Source organism: Acanthopagrus latus, chromosome 23 (assembly GCF_904848185.1).
Source record: "Acanthopagrus latus isolate v.2019 chromosome 23, fAcaLat1.1, whole genome shotgun sequence".
Taxonomy (NCBI): Eukaryota; Metazoa; Chordata; class Actinopteri; order Spariformes; family Sparidae; genus Acanthopagrus; species Acanthopagrus latus.
The window spans coordinates 2,598,018-2,619,780 of NC_051061.1; the positions used below are offsets into that span (position 1 = coordinate 2,598,018).

Genomic DNA, 21,763 nt, shown 5'->3' on the forward strand with positions numbered 1-21,763 from the left:
AGTAATTACATTTCTATCAGAATGACAGCTGTTTTATCTCATTTTGTGGTCGTATTTACTTAAGAATAAGGTAGCTCACATACATGAATTCAGTTTCCATACAGTGTCAGTTTCATGCCAAAACTTCTGTCTCAAACTGCTTGTCTTTTAGTTTTAAAGCAACTAAATCTTTTACACGTTACTCATTTGGGTCGGTTTCTAGCTAGATGTACTGTCATATGACCCTTTTACTTTCACTTGGAAAATTCTGTTCAAGGTCCTCAAATGCATTAATACACACAACACTTTCTCTACTATGATTTTCAATTTGTTTGTAAATGACTTTGAGTTATCAATGCCTGGCACTGTTTTGTTTTTTTTCTCGTTGTCTTTCATTTATTGCTCTGTCAGACGTCTGTGTGCAGACAGATGTATTTAAGAATGTATATCGGATAGCTCAACCACAAACATGTCAGAAGAACAGATTGATGAACTTCCAGCAATACAGATTACAATTAGAATGAGATCGAGATACTGTTAGAATTAAAAGTGATCCACAGAAAGTCACAGCCTGACATGACGACTAGAAAACTTGGAATTTAATCTGTTGAGTGACAGGATTAACACAACATGTCAGTGTTTCTGTACTGTAAACTAATGGCACAAAACATTCAAGAGAAAAGATTCTGCTTATTAAAAACAATCAATAATTCAGACAGTGACAGAGGCAGGATGGTCCAGGACAATTCATTTTATCAAATCAAAGTTCTTGATTAAAGGTTATAAAGTTATTGATTTAGCTTTACAATATAATCACATAACAGAAATAATCATTAAAAAGATTCTGCTTCATTTACACCATATAAGAACTTAAATAAAGAACAGTAGTAAAGAAATTATCTACAGAACAAGTGCAATAAAGCTGTAATAGATTATAATCGTCATTCTTCCTGTGTTAATTCCTCATCAAAGCAATGTATTTAATCCACATTTCACAACTCACTACAGTAAATGTATAATCAGTACCTCGTTCAAACTACTCAAAGAAAACTCCAGCAAAATTTGTGTTCTGGACTTTCTTTTTTTTTTTTTTTGTTTTTACATTCAGGCACCTTAAGTGGAGCAAAGTCTAAACCATTCTGCCAAACCTAGCAAGGCTCATTCACTCCCATTCAGTTTCACAAGGCATACAGAACAATGACAATCCTTCTATTATGTTAAGTTGTATCAAAATTCTAAATGTCAGACAACAGTTGTTCACACAGTTTCAAAATCAGTGTGCAATCAAGACACACTTTCATTTTCTGTCTTTCTCATTTTCTTACCAGTTCTGACACTTCCAACTAGCCCTGGGCTAACAGCTGACCCTTGGATAATTAGCCCCTTTTCACACACAGATTGTTAACCCAGGGTTAACTTCAGCTCAGGACCATACGATTCATACTGAACGTGACTGAGACTCTACTGCTCCAGAGCAGGGCCAGCAAGCCCTAGGCTTTAGTCGGGGTAAACCCACTTTGTAATGTACCAGCATTGTGTCAGTGTAGGGCTTTTCACCCCACACTTCAACTAGGACTAAAACCATCCTTAGAACCCTCTAAGAGAGCTGTTAGCCACTGACTGAGACAGTGCTCACACTGGGATAATCCTGGCACATTTCTAAGTGGGCTCAGCCTGACTTCAGCTGAGCTTGATGGCCCTGAGTTTGTGGGGTTATCCCCTGAGAACTGACTTAACATATAAGGGCTAAAAGGTGTGAGTATGGAACAGACTAGAATCAGAATATGCAACCCTTTGCTTTTGACAGCTTTTTTAGCCTGGGGCTAACATTGGGGTGTCATTTTTTATGTTGTAGTCTGCTTGGTTGGTTTGTAGATGTAGGTTGTGGTAAAATTTTCCTGTCAGAATCTTGAAGCAGACAGTCTTTGGTCTCCATAGTTCTAGATAAGTTGTTAGTGGACATGTCTTACAGTTTGGATGGATGACCACAGATTTTGTCACAATACTCTAAAGATCAACTGACTTTCATCTGGAATGACCAAAACTACACAGTGTCTTTAGGATCTACCCTACCAATGTCTGTGACATTATGTGGTAGATACACGGTTAGAACTTTGTGAACTTCTAAACAAAGAAATCCTTTAAAGAAATGTAAATGAAGTGTACACAACATGCTCATAATTATCAGTCTTGCTAACGGTGATTACTGATACCAAAAGACGTCAAAGTGATAATAGCAAAAACGTTAGCATGCAAGTAGTGAGTGGATGGATTTTCAAGCCTTGTAGAATCAACTCATGTCCCCCAAAAAAGACAAACAAAAGAACAAATGAGGAGAAAGAATCCCAACTCCCAAATGACTGGATAATATGGCACTATTAATGTTTAAAGGGTGATCAAGGACAGGAAGTACTTTGACCATGCCTGGCAGGATGTTTGAGTGAAAAGAAATACTCCTCATCTAATTAAATCCTGTGAAGCAAAACTCCTCTGTGACAGCAGGCCACTTTTCGCTCAGGTTTTATTATCTATCAAAATAAAAAGAAATGAACAAAGAAATGAAAACTCACTATTACTCTGGCCCCAGCTACATGCACAGTTATGAAGGGAACTTTGATTCCCAAAGCTGTGGCAGGAGTTTACATTGTACAATGAGTACTAGGCTTACTGTTGTAAAAGAACTTCAATTAAGAATCAAGTTTTGAAATTTTGAAAAAATTGTCTCAACATTAAGAAAAAAGTCTTTTTTTTGCATCAGCTTATGTGCCAAAATAAGGAATGTAGAGGTTTCAAGGTTTCACCATGAAGCACCTCATTACGCTGAAACGAAACCAATTACATGTCTGAGACTACCCATGCACTGAGCTGGACGCCGTCTGAATGGAACCTATGGTGACTTATACATACATTTTTACCTGTGTCCGTTTGTTGGTGGATTGGTTAACCAAACAAATTTCGACAAATTTGGGACTGAGGATCTGTCTCGGCCCAAAATAGACCCCATTAACTTTTGGTGCAGATCCAGATCAAGAGACGGATCCAGAAATTCATTCTCACTGTCTTTCTTTCTTAACATTGTGAGATGGGGTGTTCTTCAACATGTTCAATAATTTCTGCGGGGACAGTGAATGAATCTGGATGAAAAAAGTCAGATGTATTTCTGCAGCTGGTATCTATGAATGAGACCTATTTGATTCTGATCTGAGATCTGGTGAGCTTTAATTATGGTAGCAGTAATGGCTTATGGTTGTTTTAAACCATAAAGTGTGTTTACAGAACTGTCAAGTTGAGATCTGATAAAGGCCATGGCAGAGGTTACGCTCTACAACTGCCATTCTAGTTCCTCATAGAATTACAACTTGATCTCAAATTAGTTCTTCATGTAAAACTATGAATAAAAAAAAGAAAATCACTAATATATATTCATAACATTTGGACTTTTTTCTCAAAATCTTCAGACATCATTCTTTATGAAGACTTCCTTTCTCTAGCAGCGATTGTAGGGCAGTGCAAACATGAAAGGAGTGTTTGAAGCTCGTAAGCAGGTGACTATTATCAGTAGTTTTTTTTTTTTTTTAATTAAATAGATTATAATACTCTACTCCCTCTATACAGACTCATTTCATTATAAATAATTGTAGTTAGTAATTGGGTGGGTTACAGTAGACATATATCATCTGTGACTATTTACAGTGAGAAATCTAGGCTTTTTAATTGCAGCCACACTCATGGCTTTAATATTGAGCTGCTTTATTTCCAGTTGAGTTCCAAAGTGAATGGAGTATTAAAAGGAGATTCTGGCTTTGAACCAATCAAATTTCTCTTTAAAGCTGAAGGAATTATGTGTGAAATACAGCTGCCCTTCTGCCCTCTAATGCAAAAGGACAGCTGAAGGTCACCAGCTGTAAAAAGCAACATTCAGCTGGGTTGTATGTCAACTCTTCTCCATCCTACCTTTCAAGAAAAATCCCCTCTTGATTGCAAAGATCATACATACATACGTACATACAAACATTTATACATACAAAGTTGTATGTATGCCGATACATTTTTGAGAGGAAGCAACTCTTAAGTGTCCATTATTGGAGTGGTTAAAAGGCATACTGAGATCTGAACTGTGGAAAAATCAACCCAGTCACCAGAATAAATGATGGAAATGTATGTTTCTGCGAATCAGAGACATGTTGGAACTATACATTTCTTTAAGATCATTTCTACCTTACTTTGTGACAACACTGTGCTTTTGCCCTGGTTAGGGATTAGGCACAAAAACCACTTGGGTAGGGTTAGGAAAAGATCATGCTTTGGCATAAAATACTTGGTTTGGTCTCCAAAAACACACCAAGAGATGCTTTTGTTGCCTAAAACAGGCCTCCTTTTAAGTATCTAGTGGTTTCACACTTGTAAATGTTGATACACCGTCTCGAACTCTGGTTACCGGCTGTGGTCACCTAGCTTTATCTCCACCAACGTCCCCACCACCTTCCGATGGGAAAGTTAGGTCGTAAGCATATAATGTCAACGTTATAAGACATGTATTGGTATGTATGATAAGTACAAACATGAACAAATCTGGGGTATAAATGTAAATATCCAACAGTCTATCATGGCAACTGGGCTGGGGTTATTGGGATAAGTATCATATCAGGACATGTTATCGCTAAATAAGAAGAGGACACTGAACCTATCACAGAAGAATAGTATCCAAGGGTGGATTTCTTTTACATTAACTTTGAAATCCCTGTATCCTGAAACAGATGGACAGAGACAAAGAACCAACATAGCTCCATTGGTTTTCCCTTCAAAACTGGAAGAGTTAGATTTACAACATGATAACATCTGTTAGTTAGGCTGGTACCATTTAGAGGACGGCTGGTGGACACATGCACAACGTGTCCTTCTATCTCCCGCTCTGCTCCATCTCTTGGCCTTCAGGCTGCCTCTCCTCTGAGGCCACCTCAGCCTCCTCCTGCCTTTGCATCGGCTCAGAAGACTCTGAGATTTTCTCTGGGAAGACGTTACTGGCAGAGTGCAAGTCCTCAGGTGCAGGTTGAGAGATGGGTGGGTGGATGCTACGGCTTGGAGTGGTACTCCCATCCCTGGTTATCTCCTCAGCTTGTCCGATGGAACTAGTTTCACTAAAGGAGTCGGAGCCTGCCACTGAGCGCCGGAACAACCTCTGACCTTAAGAAGAACATAAAAGACAGAAGGGATGTCATCTCCCAGAATCAACTGGAATGTTATGAGTGTCAATAGTTAATTGTCAACAAAAAGAAAAAGAGGTCATAGACTGCAGGGAGACAATACAAACACTAGGTAACATGAGGAGGGGAAACAAAAAAACATTCTTGAAGACAGAAATAGAGAGAAAAAATAGGACCGCTGTGCCTGCTTTTAAAAAGACTTCCCTATTTACCTTCTTCCAGGAACTGCTGAAGCAATTGCTACACTTTGAGAATTTTAAGGTGTATAAGGTGCAAAATCAATAATTCCAACTGAACTGTCACAATGAATATATTCACAGACAGGGGTAAAGTAAATCTGTGCTCATTTTTCATGCACTTTGGAGAACTGTGACATGCAAATTTGAATAGCAAACTGCCTTCATTGTGCAGACTTGAGGCAATGTGGAAAAAAATCATTTAGAGGGAATGGAGAGCCAGAGTCCAAGCTGGCGGAGGCCGTCATTGCTTATAAGCTACATTGCACCAGTACAAACTGTACAAATAGGTCTTTTCCATAACAGTGAGAACTTCTTGTCCTCTAAGTGACAGTTAGCTTGCTTTCTTATTGAAACTTAGCAAGTTTGGGGAGGTTTTTTCCCCATTTCATTAACTCTATAAATTGAGTTGATGTGCAGTTTGTATTCCTACTCTTTGGACATGACAACAACCCTTATGTTGTGTGTTCATTTTTTTTAACCAAATAATGGAGAGTAGTATCAAGAGTACCTCTTAACAGTAAGCAGTGCCAGTATCAATAATATCCGTTACGATACCTGTCCCTAAGGAGCAAACTGTGAACGCTAGCTTAACTATTCAAGTTAATGGTTAACAGATTAAGTGGCGATTTATCTCTATGCTGCATTTGAGAAGATGGGAAATCACATTTACCTTCCACTACATCTTGACAGGTTCAACTGAACCTACTCAAAGGATGATCCAAATATATGTGCTTTATTGTTGCTTTTATTAGTGTTTATGTGAGAATTGGCAGTAGTCCGTGATAGTGACAATTCTACCTGGCAGTTTCTTTGACGACGAGGAAGGAGTGTCTTGCAGGGACGGCCTGCCCGTCTGGGCCTTGGTGGAGTATGTCACCTCTGTGGAATCCAGGGAACCTATAGACACACCACAACCATTAACATACTTTGATATGTACATCTTATGTGAGCTAATCAGTCTAATATGGACCTGTGTTGGGATTATTTACATGGCGATGCTTTGAGTGCAACACAATGTTTATTTGTTACTTTCCAGGTGTCAAACATTTATTCATAGTTTTAGGTAGCTGAGGATGGAAGATGTAAAACAAAGGTAAACAAGTGTGTGACACACAGTGCTTAGGCTGACATTACCTGTATATGGTAAGTTAAAAAAAAAAAAAAAAAAAGCAAGAACACCTGTCAAATTTAGGACAGGTTCTGTTACTACCCTCTTGGACTGGGTTTGTACACTCAAATACTCAAGTTACACTCACATTTCACACTTAATTTAATGCCGCTTACAAAATAATGCGCAAAAACACAGAGTTGCTAATGCTGCACTGCAGGCTGTTGAGCCACAGCAGGGGAAACTCCTTCAACTGTGACAGCTCTACACACAGTACCTGCAGCCAGGTTGAAGGTCCTGCCCTTTACGGAGCTCTGAACTGGAGAGAACCAGTTTAACACAGAGCCGACAAGAGGAAGCTGTCTGATCACTCCCTATAACAAACAGATACAAAGGAAGTCAAACATTTGCTTGTGGGGATTCATAAATTCACACGGAGACCTTCATGCAAACCCAACACCACACTCATGATTAATGAAGCAAAGCAAGACAGCAAACAGACAGGTTGGCCATCCAATCACCATTCACCATTCTCTATCCACAACTTCATTCATTAATTAATTAGAAATCCATCCCCAAAACACCTTTAATCCTGAATACTAATTTACACACTGATCCTAAAATATTTCAAAGAGTGAAGATCAGACATGTGCAAACACACACACACACACACACACGCACACACACACACACACACACACACACCTCTTCCATGAGTTTTTCCTCGTTGGCCTTTTGCAGCTGAATCTCGGCCTCCAGGATGCCTTTCCTCACCACCTCCGTCATGTTTTCCAAAAGCTACACGAAACAGAATCACTATGATTTAGAAATGTAATATGTGAACATCAGGCCACATGTATTCATTAGATGAATCCTTTATCAGAAATAGACACAGCTGCGAAGTTGGGATGTTTGAGTCCTGTGGATGTTATCTGGTCGGCCAGGTGCTGTAATGTTTTAGTGTGATTACTTCGAAATTATAGTTTAAATCATACGTTTTGGGAAGTGCATTGTGTTTATTACCATCACCGTTAGTCAAGCCTCATTTGTGGAGCTATTATTCAATAAACCTGTGCTAACTGGTCAGTGTTTAGGTTTAAATATTGCAATGAGGGTCAGGGTAAACAATTTTACGATGCTGTGCCTCTTTAGACGGTGTTTAAAAACTCTTAGGTCTACTGTTGGATGCACAACCACTAAATTCAACTTGTGATTCAAATATTCTACACTGATATCATGCATGAGCACAAAGAAACAAAATGCAAAGTTTCAGATCAACAAAATATTTTTAACCATTTTTTTTTTCTTATTTCTTTTCTTCTATAACCAACTGCACACTGACCCACAAAGTAATATAGCAACCACTCTGTTAGAGCTGGATGAGAAGCTGCTGACTGAATGTAACCTGTTCCTTTCATCTTTGAAAACCCTTTACTATCTAACAGCCTTCCAGTGTCCTATTAAATGATTATAGCAGTTACCCTTCCGCTCTCCTCGATGTCCCTCCCGAGGGCAGCTATTGTATCCACCAGCTCTGAAACATCAACGTCCTCGGTCACCATGCCAACAAAGATACAGTCCTCTTCTGTCCCAAACTCTGGGCCTGGGGAGAGAGGACGAGATGGAAACAACGGAACAGTGTAGTAAGATAAATACTGTGCGCTGCATTTGTCACGGTCCTCTCAGATGTGAAGAGCTACTGACCAGTGGAGAAGGTGATGTCAGTATCAAGGTCCTGGAGTTTCTTCAGCAGCTCAGTGTTGATTTTCTCCAACTCCTGCTTCCTCCTGCTCTCATCCATTCCTTCAGCCTGAGGCTCGTACCTGAACATCAAAACATCCCTCGCTGTCACACGTTCCAGTCCCACTGAGCACCAAGCAAATCCTTTCAAGGCACTTTCCAACATTTTAGAAAGGAAAGCACCTCTGGTTTCATATGTCTGTTAGAGTGATGGATTTTTGTCATCCAGAGCATAAAATCTTCTCATGGTGTTAATCAAAACTGGGCAGGGCATAATTCTTGACATTTTGTGTCTGGTGTGTGGAGGGAGCTGTGTGTAGTATGGAAGAATCAAAGCCTGTTCTAAGTTCTTATACAGGCTGTACCAGTGACAGGCTTTGACATACTAATTATGCTGCTAACGCCTTAAATAATGACTAATGTGAGATCGAGACAGGCAAAACACTTCTCACACTGAATCAGCTGACTGACTTTGTCGCTGTATACATGGCTCTGTCAGACGATATCAAGCAGGCAAACTCTAATCTGACAGCACTCGTTTGAGACTTGCACTTGTTAAAGGTGTCATGAGGTGTCATGAGGACTGTGTGGCTTGTTTTGCCTGGCCTTGCTCTCAGTCCCTTTCTCCAGGTCCTGCGAACACCCTTTTGAACTGTATCTGTCTGCTCTGACTGTTGACTGAGTTCCGATCATCCTCTGTTGGCACTCTCCCTCTCCCATGTGACATCAACAGAAATGTTCCAACGTTTGACCTTGGCCTCTTTTTAAACGCGACAGTGACATATCACTCTTTCTGTGGCTCAATCCAGTTTCCATATGCAGGCAACTTGTTCAACTTAACTTGCTCATAATTAAAAAAACAAAACAAAACAGAAATTTAATTCACAATTATTGTGGACCAAAAAGTATTTCTTAAGTGTTTTCTTTGAAACTGCACATATATCCGGCTCTGATGTCAGTAAATGCTGTTTCATTTTCTGGGTGAACAAGTCTTTTGTGAATACTGTATTGAGAATACTGAAGGACATGTAACCAAATATCAAGTAATAATGGGCTCAAAGCAATCAATACAGCCCCTTTCTAAAAACACAGTTATAAGCCTATTCATACCTACCGGACAACACCTAGACCAGGCCAACTGGGCTCCTCCATGTATATGAGTGAGGGTGAGTGTCGGTGGGTTTCCTCTCTGAAGTCCTGTCTGAGGCACATCGTGGAGCTCATCACAGGCACCAGCTCTGATAGCTTCTCCACCAGGGCCTCAACATCACCCTGCTGGGTCCCCAGAACTGGGCAGGAGGGAGAAGGTCATGGTCATCACTGTTTCCTTGTGAAGTTTTCAGCCTTGCTGCCAGTATTTCACATATACATATATATAAAACAAAACAGCAGAATGTTGTTTTCGTGTGTCTTTGCTCATGTTACCTGCAGCAGTCAGGAGGGGACTGAAGCGAACACATGTGCCCTCGTCTTCAAGCTCCACCACATCTACCCCACTGGTGGGAACAAGCTGCACCAGCTGTTCACCGAGCTACACCCAGGAAAAAAATGTAATGAATGCCTCAACTGTGTGGTCAGACAAAATGAGTGTTTGGAACGCTTACAACAAAGTAAAACGCAAATATAACCAGAATGCAACCATCTGCAAACTATTCCTGAGCCAAGTAATGTCCATTTAACGATCATGTGTCTGACAAAGTGGTGAACCTCACCCCATTTTTGCTTTTGCACCACTGAGCCTTTTGAGGATGAACCTTTCATACTCATTCATGATACTATCACCTGCAACCAATAAATCTGTGGAGTACTCCAAATAGGTGTTTTTGGAGCATTCCACAACTTTCAGTCCCAACTTGTTTGAAACACGTCACTGTCATCAAATTCACAATAAGCATAAATACATAAAAATTGTGAGGTAACATAAAACATTAAATATAGTGTCGTTGATATAAAAAATAATTACCAAATTGTCACATTTGGATTTTGAGACTGTATCTATAGGTGTGAGAAGAATGACAACTTGTATCAAATTGTATATCTAAATCCAGTATATATATAAGCACCTGAGCACCATAGGAGCTACAATGTTCATCAGTTTTCCTCTGGCAACATAGTCAGATTAACAGATTTGAAAGCCAGTCAGCCTGAGGTTTTGTGATTCAAACAACAAACCACAAATCATTTTGATATACTGTATATTACCAGCAGAGATTTCCTCCTGTTGATATTTTAGAGTTTGCAACAAAATTAAATATAACTGTATATACTGAACAGTAATAGTCCATATAAATAGCATCAACTCAATGAACTGAACCCACAGAATTTGAAATACAGGTGTTGCAAATTAGTTGTTATATATCTGAATATATGTATTAGTTAATTGATTTGTGAAATAACTTTGTTATTAGGGAAACACACTGTGTTTTTAATGGGTATCCACCAACTCTTGTGAAGAACTCTGGCTTGAGCTGTTAAATGCTCCACTATGTTCTCCAGCTAGTCTCTAAATGTCTAATATTTGGTGCAAAGCAGGTAGCGAAACAGTTTTGATCTGAGTTCTGAGATCTGAGTTTGCAGATGTGAAACTAAAATAATGAGCTACAAAAGGTGAAAAGGAGGAGGTTTTAATCATAATAATATCAATTATTGCATTTTAACTAGCATAGGCACAAACATACAAGGGACAGTGTATTTGAAGGAAGGAAATTACTCACCCATCTGTTGAAGGCATCCAGCACCTCTTTCTCCCCTGCACAGTAACCGTCTACTGAACCCCCACTGGATGCTAACAGATAAAGGAGAAAGAAAAATGGATATTAGAGGAAGAATAAACAACATATTTAGAAACAGTACATGTAAAATAAAACTGGTAGCAGCCCAATGTCACGTTGCAGTGGCCAATCACGCAAGCTGACATTCAGACTGGCAGTATAATGACTATAACCACTGTGGATTGTAATGTGCATCATGTGTAATCACTCAGTTTAGCATTGCGCATCATTTAAAACACATCTGTGGATGCCAAAGATCACTGTAGGTGAAGTTAAAGTTCAAAACACACACTCCCACACAACCCTGCGGCAAATTGTTACAATGCCGGATTTGGTCTCAATCTAGCCTTAGGGGCTCATGGGCTTGGCTCTTTGCATACCACTTCATATCTCTACAACAGAAATGTCACTGTGTCTCTGGGTAACTCTTCTTCCTCAATGGCAAAATTAAAATGGGGTGTCCCTCATGGCTCCCTTCTCTGCCCCCTTCTATTTTCCATATAAAATGTCTCTATGCCAACATCCATCTTTCCGTGACTTTAAAACACACAGATCATAGCAACTTAATAAATCTCACTTCCTACCTCTTCAATATTAAAACATTAAATCCTGTCTCAATCTATTCCATCAGTGCTGTATTTGATGCCAATCTCTGCTTTGAAGAGGCAGAGTTTTATTCAATGTTATTTCTTCCATTAGGTTATGTTTATCATTGGCTGAGCAGGAGAAGAATGCACATGCCTTTTATGTATTCTCGGCTTGATTATTGCAATTATTTGTAATTAGGTACTGCCAGGGCGCCCTCCCACGTTTGCAATGGATTCAAAACACTGCTCCTCAACTCATTCCCAGGACAAAGAGGTATGATAACATCACCCCTGTGTATGTGTCCCTCTACTGGCTCCCTGTTAAATTTCAGCTGATTTAACTCGCAAAGTCCCAAGCCTCTTTGAAATCCCTTCTTAAACCTCTCTAAAAGCTTCTGTTTCTGCAAGCTTTTGAACATGATTATTACATGTTTTAATTCATATCTAATCATCATTCTTATTTTGCCCACCTTGTCTGGTTTTAGTTCTTCTTATTAAGCACTTTATAACTTTGTTAGGAATACAATATATCATACCACATTTAAACCAAATTAGTGTGTGTATCAGAGGGTTTTTTTAAACAAGTGTAAACCTGCTAAAAATACATTTGACCTTTTCACATTGCCAAATGATGAATTTGCCTTTCTGTTTGTTGTTTCCCTTATGTGTCAGGTTCATGTTCATGGATAAACCCGGAAAAGCGGGGAACAGTAGAGAGCAGCAGCTCATATATCTCATCAGAATACACCCAGAAGCTATGAAAACTTGTTTGAAAAATCTTTGTCATTAAAATCCTGACTTAAACACATCACTTTTTCCCCATAGCTCATAATGGAATTTGCCAAGGAGTGAGACATTTAACCTCTGTCGAGAGTTGCATATGCACAGTACTGATTGTGTAGCTGATGACAACCAAGCTACTAGAGACCCTTCAATAAATTGTCTTAGTCTGTTTGTAGGATCCATGAAGTGTAACCCTTACCAGCACTCATTTCCTGGGAAAATTTGAATAGCACCACAGGGGAACTGAGCTCATCCTCCACCTGTTGGACACACAAAGACACAGCTCAGGCATCTGAGACTGAGAATCATCATTATCACACTTAACATCTGCTGTGTGACATGCAAAACAATTATCAGTTGGAAGGGTGCAATGCAAACATGGATTTAAGATTTCGCTTTGCCTCTATGTCTACTTAAGTTACTGAAACCACTGAAAATGTTATGTGTGTTCTAAATGGAACTGTTGTTGCATACAGTTTGTGTTTGATTTGTGGTGCTGAGTCCTTGCCTCTCAGTGGTATGGAGCAGCCCAAACCAAAGCTGTGGCTCCAGTTTAGAAGATTCGGTTTGGCAGAATAATTGGCTGCCAGTGACTGAGCTGCCACTGGAATAAATACATTCTTTTAAACATACTTTTTGGTGCAAACTGATCGATATGTGGCATCTGAGGTTTTTACTACTCCATTATCACTGTAAAAGATTTCAAGAGCAAGTCTATGAACCATGCAATCAGGTTATTGATGTAGGCAGTACCTGGACACATCTGTTGTTCAGTCCTGTTTAGCAGTACCTTATTATCATTGTCAAATTGCATTATGCCATTTAACCAGAGAACAACTATTCTCAGTGAAGCAACATGTGGCACATTTCTTCATGTTCTGAACCACTAAGACAGGAAAGAAAACCCAAAGTGAAGCCCATCAGTGATGACATCCAGGTGAAACGTTAAGACAAGCATCATGCCTGGATGGGACTGAGATGATGGCTAGTGTTTCTAGGGTGTTGATGTGAGGGTCATGAATAATTTGCAAGCATGTGTGCTGTTGTCAAGTTAGAATACCGGAAAAATAACTGTACTATGTTTATCCATAACAGGAGACATGACAGCTGTTTTTTTGTTTTGTAGTCTTGTGTCAGATGTCCTTGTGGGAACAGCACAAAACAAATTGTTGAAGTTTTGAAAGAGAAATACCCAACCATTCTGCTTTGATGTATGAATTTGGTTGCTCAAAAGTCTGTGGTGTCTGCTGTCATATTTTACACGTCATAATCATTCAAATTCTGTCACCTGTCATCACTTGGCAAGTATATTGTTGCCAAAAACAACAAAGTTTATCAGTTTGACCATTAAATACCTCGTCTTTGTTGGGTATTTCATTGACTACTGGTCAAAAAGGCACATATAGCACACAGGAACAGACCTGCAGCACTGAAGAAAAGGCTATAATATTCTGCTAGCTATAGTGTATTTTAATATTTGTATGATATTTCATATTTTCAAGTTAATTCCTGGCAATAACACTATTTGCCAAATATTTTAAACAAATAATTGAGTGACATGTGCCTGCTGCATGTCATCTCCCACTCTCATCTCATTTCCATTTTTTTCCCCATTTTTTTTTTTTACGAAATAAAGACTGGAGGAGGGCTTTAGCTGTTACTGCAACTTTTTCCTCTTCTTTTTCTGTTGTATGGCATTTGGCAACCATTGTTCAGGTACATTACCGGCGCCTACCATAATTACGCAAGAACAGAAGGAAACAGATTTAAGAGGCGCTACTGTCATATCTATTATTAACACGATATCAAAATTTATTTTTTGAATATCACGGTTATTGTCAATACTGGTGATACCTTAGTTTCAATATTTCTATTGTAGGAAGACTGATACTTGGCTGAGGCACATACACCAGCTCTAGGGTTTCTCCACTCAGTGGTGACCAGGCCAGCAGGCAGAGGTTAGTGAACAGGTGTAATGTCCACACAAGGAGCCCACACATATAAAAAACAAGATGATTTGAGATAGATAAAATAAGTAGATAAAATAGACAAGGAAAACTAAAGATCACTGGATGAGTCATAACAGACTCTAGAAGTTGCTGTTTAGAGGAAAGTCAATTTGGAACAAAACTGATAAAAAATAACATAAAAATAAGACAACAGAGGTTAGTCTGAGACTAAATATAGTATAAATACAGAGAGATACAGAAGTATGTCATCAGTGCCACAGATTTGGTCTATTGGATAGCAAATAAATGCACACATTAGTTATACTCATAACAGAGAATTAGTGGCCGATGTAATAGCTGCATTTAACATTATTTAAACTTACACTAAACACAATATGGGTTGCTTTGGACTAAAATATGTGTGGGGATATTACAAGCACCTGTAAGTGGAAAAAGACCCAGTGGCAGAACCAGAACATGCTGTAGAGAGAGAGTATTTGGAGAGTATGTCCCAGTAGGCCTGGGAATGTCACAATGAGCTGAAGGACATGGTTTAACAAGCTGATGTTTAGCAGGTATGATGTTTACTATGTTCACCCTTTAGTTGTTATTAACACAACCTGCCAACAGACAGATAGACATTGTTAGTGCCCCAGCATTACCTCATGCCTTATTTATTTAATGCATCAATAAACAGTTCATTAGTCTGAATAGCTAAATCAGTGTCATTACTTTTATTATTCAAATTGCAATAAATGAGGTTCACTCTTGTCTTTGAGCAATAAACTATTTGTTTTTCCTGACGTCAAAAATACTTTTTTGTCATTATTTGCAAGGTGCCCAAGCCCACAAAGCTCCAACAGGCTCAGCTGACTGTCCAATCTTGCAAGGCAGCTGGATTTGTGTGATCATGTGATCATTTGATCCAAAATCCATGTCGTAAAGCATCCAGCTATGCATTTATGGGAGTTGGATTGACTGTATCTTCCTCTGCAAAGAAGACGACTGGCTTCATCGTCACCATCAAGCCCCCATAAAGAGCGTCAGGCCTTGAAGCCAGTTTTTGTTGTGGCCAAGCCGTGTAATTACATCGTCATGTGATACTCCGAGCCACACAACCACTGCAAAATGGCTCCTTTTACTGTCAGAATTTGGGCAACTCGGTCGAACACAAGTTGATCACAAAATAAAACAGAAGTTAGACGACTCGGTTGGCGGAAGTCTTGAGTGCGCATGCTCTATGGCTCCCCAGCTGGACAGCCACTGCCACAATTAAAGTCAGATTCTGTGGGAAACACTGAACACTTGATGATACTCTTGTGGAGAGGGTGAGCACCTTAAGGTACACACACAAAGACTTTATGGCAAGAAAGGCAAGGCAATGCCCATACCATCTCAAACACCGAAAGAAATTCAGTCTCTAAGGACACTCTAACACAGCATCACCAAATGGTACTTGGATTCTTTTCTCTGAAATACATAATGAAATGCAACAGCACATGACACATTCATTCATTATTCATGACCCTTGTAGTTCTTCCAAAGGCAACAAAAACATAATGAGTGTGGAGAGGCATTCCCTGAAGTACCTCAAAGGACATGCCTGAGTGGTCCACATCCTAAACAATTAGGAAGAAGTGAACAGTCCATCAGCCAATGGAGACCCAAATATCGCTGAGCTGATGTTAGTGAAGGGAAATGGTCAGGAGTGAAAGGAGGAAAGAAAAGGAAGAGAAGGAAAGGTCAGGGAAGTGGAAGGGGAAAGGGGGGCTAATGGCGACAGGCAGCGGCTTGGTCCCACCTACAATAGAGAGCATGAGAGAGCCCAGAACGTCCCGCAGTGAGGCACCGGAGATGGGCGGAATCGGCGACACCACGCCCTGGAACCAAGGCAACCCACACTAACTACAGCTATACACACATACAGAAGACTCACACATCAACCTGCAGCCTTATACACATTCACATCTGACTGGCACAGTGGTACTCAAAGTGCAGCATCCCCACAGTGAATATGGCTGACTGTGCTGAAGCCGAATTTCATCAATATTTCACCTTTACTGTGAGTTTGAGTACCACTGTGTGATGATTCTCTTCCCCAACACTCTGATTGTTCACTGCATCTGGATTACAGTCGTGTAAATATAATGCATCTAACCCCAGCCACTTTTCTGAGGTGAATTTACATCACATCTCAGTGTATTTAGTGGATGCCAGTGAACAAGCCTTTAAACCTGTAAGTCTGTACCCCACAGACAGTTCCAGTATCATCACAACTCTGGATTTACCATGGTCAAAGCCTCGACGAGAGATATCTCTGTCTCAAGCGCATCCTATAAACACAAGCAGGGTTTGTCTTTGAACAGCTGGAGGTCATTTCTACATGTGTTCACATATGCTACTCTTGAGTTCAGTAGAACAGGTCTAAACTGAAATAAAGGCATCTAGTTTCATGGTTGTGATTAACGTGGGTTGTCTTTAACAGTCATCTCAGCTCCTCATAGCCTTAACCTCATCATAGTGGAGGGAGCTTATCCAGCCAATTTCTGTTCACCACTGATATCCTTCAGCCTTTAGGTGAACGAATAATTACCCCCAACTGCTGACAGACGATTAAGGAGAAGGAGTGAATATAAAGGGGTAAGTTTAATTCTAAAATTGCAACTGATGTTTGTAATACTTTGTATATGGTTAATAAATACTATGTAGTTCTATAAAAAGTTAACTATAAATTCTGGTTGGAATCTGAAACATATCTGGTAGGTTTAATAAGGTCACAGTGAGCTAAACATTCTTCAAATACTTTTATATGTTTTCTATTTTCAATATCTGAAAATATTTCTCAAGTAACTTATGTTTATCTATACAGTATCAGTATTGTATTTCATGGCTTTTTCCAACTTTACCTTAGTTTTTAATGTATCATACAATAGCATATGTTCAGTTGCAGCTGAGTTGATATAAAATGCTACTGCAGTGTCACATGTTCACACTGTAGGCACCCACAGTAGGATCGACACACCCTGCATTGCAGGCCATTACCACCACTTTACAACAATGAAACTAGAAGCCAAAGTCAGAGAGACATCAGAATGAATTTGAGAATGATGTTTTCTATTATTGCTGTTATTTCATGAAATTCTTTCTTCCATATTCATCCTTTCATTACCCACCAAAAATGCCCTAGTTTTAGTTGAGATGAACGTTGAGCTTTTTCAAAGGTATGTAGTCAGGCTATTAAAAGAGTTTTACTGCAGTGGGCAGTGCTGTGAATAGTTCACTGCAGCACTATGAAATATAACAATGTTACTGTTGTGGCTGATTGGTATACAATAGGACTCAATTTTTACTCAGATGTGAGGCAAAATCAAACATTTGCATCATGGGTGTATGATATTTTTTGACATCTTGTGTCTAATTACAAAGTGTATATGCACACAAATTACTATCAAAGAGTCATCTGTCAACTTTCCTCACAGAGATACCCCTCTGTATCTTTAACTTGGTGCTGTCTTCCTGCTACTGTGTGTGTTTTCCCCAAAACTGACAATATCTGAAGCCTGACCCAAAAGTTAACTTTTATTATGGCTTATATTGTGTTATATTTTATGGCAGAACATGAAGAGATCACCTACCGATGTTTTGATGGAGGCCAGAGTTTTTAGCTTCTGCAGGAGTTGCTGGCTCTAGAGTGGAGAGAGATAAAGGTGAAATTCTATATTTTCCCAAAAATACCTGGTACCAAACCTTGCAACCTCCCCTGTAATGGAAAGTTTCCAGAAAGCTGAGAGGTGTGTTTTTTATGACGATAATATTGCAGTTTCTGTAAATGGAGTCTGGTGGATTTGGCAAGAGCAACATAGCTGCCGTTTCTGGTTAAACAAAAAGAGTCTTATTCTTCAACAAAAAAAAAGGAATCTCTTCGGATTAATGTTATCCGACATTTGAAATAACATTCTGAGTCAGTGGCAAAAACAAGGGGGACATACTGTACTTAAATGGTTGAATGAGCATACGAGGAATACAGATCAAATAGAGCGATTTAAAAACTTTTTGGACCTATTAATCACTTGTACACAATACCACACCAAAATATGTGAAACAAAAAAATAAAAAACAGAAATCTCTTTTCAGTGGTGCTCACCAGAGTGGCAGCATGTTTGATCTTTTGGACAATTCCATTGTGACCAAGGTACTGCAGGGAGAGCCAGAGGGGCAGTGCACGCAGCTTCGCCACCGGCTGGCTGGAAGTCAAACCTGCTGCCAGAGACTGAGACACAAAGCACAGAGACACAGAGCAGTGAGTCATTTACAAACAGACAAAAACACTGGCCATGAAGAGCTGGACAGAATACAGCTCACCTTAATAAAATTAAGTAATGGTTGTTAAACTAAAGAGTAAATTAGTCTAGTCTGACTATAATAAGCACAAATTTCCCATAGCTGTTATCAGTTGACCAAGAGGAACAACAGATGATAAATACTAGAAACACGTATTGAATGAATCATATGAGCGTACCAGTGCTGGGTCTTCATGTCTGTAGAGGGTGACAGCGGTTACAGCGGGAAGTCCCAGCCACTGACCTGGTGTCAGTGTCATACTGTCGCTTCTGTTGGCTGCCTAGAGGTAAGAGAACCATGTACACAGATACACACACGTCACAAAAGAAAGTCAACATGAGATGGCATCTCCTCAGTGTCTACCTTCCACACATGCTTTAACTTCTAACCTCTTGGGCTGTCTTGCATGTACTGAACATTTGAGATCTCCCCAAAGTGGCTCAACGACTCTGAGATCAGGCCACTGAGATGGCCACTCCAGAACCTTCACTTTTTTCTGCTGTAGCCAATGACAGGTCAACTTGGCCGTGTGTAGCATTTATGGGCGTGGCCAAAAAGTTACATTTTGGTCTCATCAATCCAAATAATGTTGTTCCAGAAGTTTTGAGGCTCGTCTCTGTGCTGTTTGGCGTATTGTAAGGGGGCTGCTTTGTGGCATTGCTGTAGTTATGACATTCTACAAAGAATTACAAAAGTGCTGAAGCTTTAGCTCTGAGGGCAAAACAAAAAAAATCATAACTTCAAATGATTTGGAGTATAGCTACAGGATTTTGCAAGGTCCCATTAATTTTTTTCAAGAAAATCCATGACATGAACTGAAAGGCCCTAGCTGAGTTGGTATGGTATGTCCCATAAATGAACACTGTGGATCTGTGGAATCTTACTTGAATCTGCTTTAAGAAGAGATCACTTTGTGGCTAGCACAGACAGTTACAACAAATAACCCCTTAAATGTACATCTAGGTAGGTCAGTATTATTTTAAGATACACGTCTAGCTTTAACATTAGATTACCATGATAGCAGAGGTGACCTGACCCAGTGCCAGGGTTGCCAGGTTGACCCTACAGAAAAAAGCATAACACCATAATACATGTTAATGTGACAGAAAGCTGGGAGAACTATACTGGAGTCATGCCTGATAAAATGAGGGTAATAATTTCAATTCAATTATTATATAGAAAGGAGATGCTGCCTGTTTATCAGAAGTACCATATTCATTTTAAGGTATTTACTTTGTACTCAATTACTTAATTTTCTTCTCTCTGCCGTGTGGTTACAGTTGCACTGCTTTAGTGCAAAAGCAAACCTACAGCTGATACAACAGTATAAGGAAGCAGGGCACATAGAAAAATATGTGTTTATGGTGTGAGCATTACTTTTTTTTTTTATTTTACAGTCTCATAAAGATTTGCAGAGTATTATATTCAAATTGAAAGCAGCTGACCCACCCTTCCACATGGAACCACATGCTGTACTGATCACACAGGTCCTTCAGACGAGCCAGTTTGTCTGTATGTCCTGCCCCTGGGGTACCTTGGAAAAATAAATAAATAAATAAAAACTTACTCAAAAAAACTAAAAGTAACTAATTCATTTCATTTTCAACTCTTGTAATGTACCAGATATTTATACAGTCCCCTCCAAAACTACTGGAACAGCGACGTCAATTCCTTTATTTTGGCTGTTCACTGAAAACATCTGGGTTTGACACCAAATGATGAAAATGGGATAAGAGATCAGCATTTCAGCTTTCATTTCCAGGTATTTACATCTAGATCTATTACAGAACTTAGCTCTGCTTGATTTTACATTTTCTTTCAGCATCGAAATTGCTTCCCTTATTCCCATAGACAGCTCTTCATGTTGGTTACACCTTTTTTATCTATAAATGCAGCCGGCAAAGGCAAAGCCCAAAGCTGAAACTGAGAGTGGACATTCAGTGCTATTTATTGTTTATTGTCAGTGTAATAGGACACTCATGGGCAGCAGTTCAAACAGAAGGTGCCATCTTCTAAGTTTTGTAGCAGATCTGAATGTTAATACCTGGAAATGGAAGCTGACATACTGATCTCATATTCATCTTTGGTGTCAAACCCAAATGTTTTCAGTGTACAGCAAAAATAAAGGAATTGGCCTTGCTGTTCCAATAGCTTTGGAGGGGACTGTATAGTGAAAAACAAACTGAGTTTGAAGGACAACACAATGAATACTGTTTTACTTTGTTTATATGTGGCAGACCCTGCCACCTTTCCAACTTTCCAGCTTGTTTTTTCAGAAAAGATCAATATTTCTGAGATATTAAATTCTTAACTTATTCTCCAAAACTACATCATGCCCCTTTGAACTAAAATGTGTTCTCCAAGTAGCAAACTCCTGTCAGCAATAACGGGTGTGTTACCTGCGTTGGCAATCAATAACAAAGGAAGCTTCCCAGCCTCTATGTCCTCTTTGATTAGTTTGTCCAGCAGTGCAACATCCTGACAATGACAAACAGAATATGAGTCAAAATGAATTATTTCAAACAATCTGAAAGTATGTTTTCAATATTTGGATTCTCCTACCATTTGGTGTTGGGATCCAAAGATGGTGTTACACGGGACTGTGCACAGACTAGAGAGGGGCAGGCCAAGCTAAAGAGACAGAGACTGACATTAAAATCACTTTCTATTATGTTTGCAATTGGATAACTTACTGTAAAATATCTCTAAGTAATTCTGAATACCCATATCAATCACATCTTATGTGGCCATATACAGCAAGTACTATTAATGTCACAGATTTGCCAATTCTGCCTATGCCTGTACAATATTATTAGTACACTTAATTGAATAATCTTAAATTATCTCAAGCATATTATTCTCAGCTCATGATCTTTTTAGTTATGTTCTGTAAAAACAATGATATGATAGGCAAATATTGGCCAGTAGTATCAGGCAACTGATAAATCATGTTGGGCTGAAATTCCAGAGTACCCCACTCCAGGTAAATATGAAGCCATAGATTACATCATTCATTTCACTGAAACCCCTTCATGTTGAATATTTCACTGAGGTACTATGGA

At 39.3% G+C, this 21,763-nt stretch overlaps 1 protein-coding gene across 5 annotated transcripts in view; it reads right to left on the bottom strand.

Annotated features, from left to right (window-relative positions):
• Positions 1-560: 560 nt before the first annotated feature.
• Positions 561-21,763, bottom strand: part of pdxdc1 (pyridoxal-dependent decarboxylase domain containing 1) — a 31,077-nt gene continuing 9,874 nt past the window's right edge. For 3 of the 5 annotated variants that reach the window (XM_037087953.1, XM_037087951.1, XM_037087952.1), the window contains 18 exons: positions 21,264-21,332; positions 21,101-21,179; positions 20,151-20,235; positions 19,715-19,763; positions 18,880-18,981; positions 18,505-18,630; positions 17,996-18,046; positions 16,166-16,240; positions 12,611-12,671; positions 10,985-11,055; positions 9,696-9,801; positions 9,385-9,559; positions 8,235-8,353; positions 8,012-8,133; positions 7,236-7,328; positions 6,808-6,904; positions 6,221-6,319; positions 561-5,163 (listed from right to left, as the gene is read on the bottom strand). In XM_037087953.1, coding sequence (XP_036943848.1) covers positions 4,880-5,163; positions 6,221-6,319; positions 6,808-6,904; positions 7,236-7,328; positions 8,012-8,133; positions 8,235-8,353; positions 9,385-9,559; positions 9,696-9,801; positions 10,985-11,055; positions 12,611-12,671; positions 16,166-16,240; positions 17,996-18,046; positions 18,505-18,630; positions 18,880-18,981; positions 19,715-19,763; positions 20,151-20,235; positions 21,101-21,179; positions 21,264-21,332 — 1,863 coding nt within the window. In that variant the 3' untranslated portion in view covers positions 561-4,879. The remainder of the gene's footprint in view (positions 5,164-6,220; positions 6,320-6,807; positions 6,905-7,235; positions 7,329-8,011; positions 8,134-8,234; positions 8,354-9,384; positions 9,560-9,695; positions 9,802-10,984; positions 11,056-12,610; positions 12,672-16,165; positions 16,241-17,995; positions 18,047-18,504; positions 18,631-18,879; positions 18,982-19,714; positions 19,764-20,150; positions 20,236-21,100; positions 21,180-21,263; positions 21,333-21,763) is intronic. The other 2 variants (XM_037087955.1, XM_037087954.1) reach the window with 1 other exon arrangement.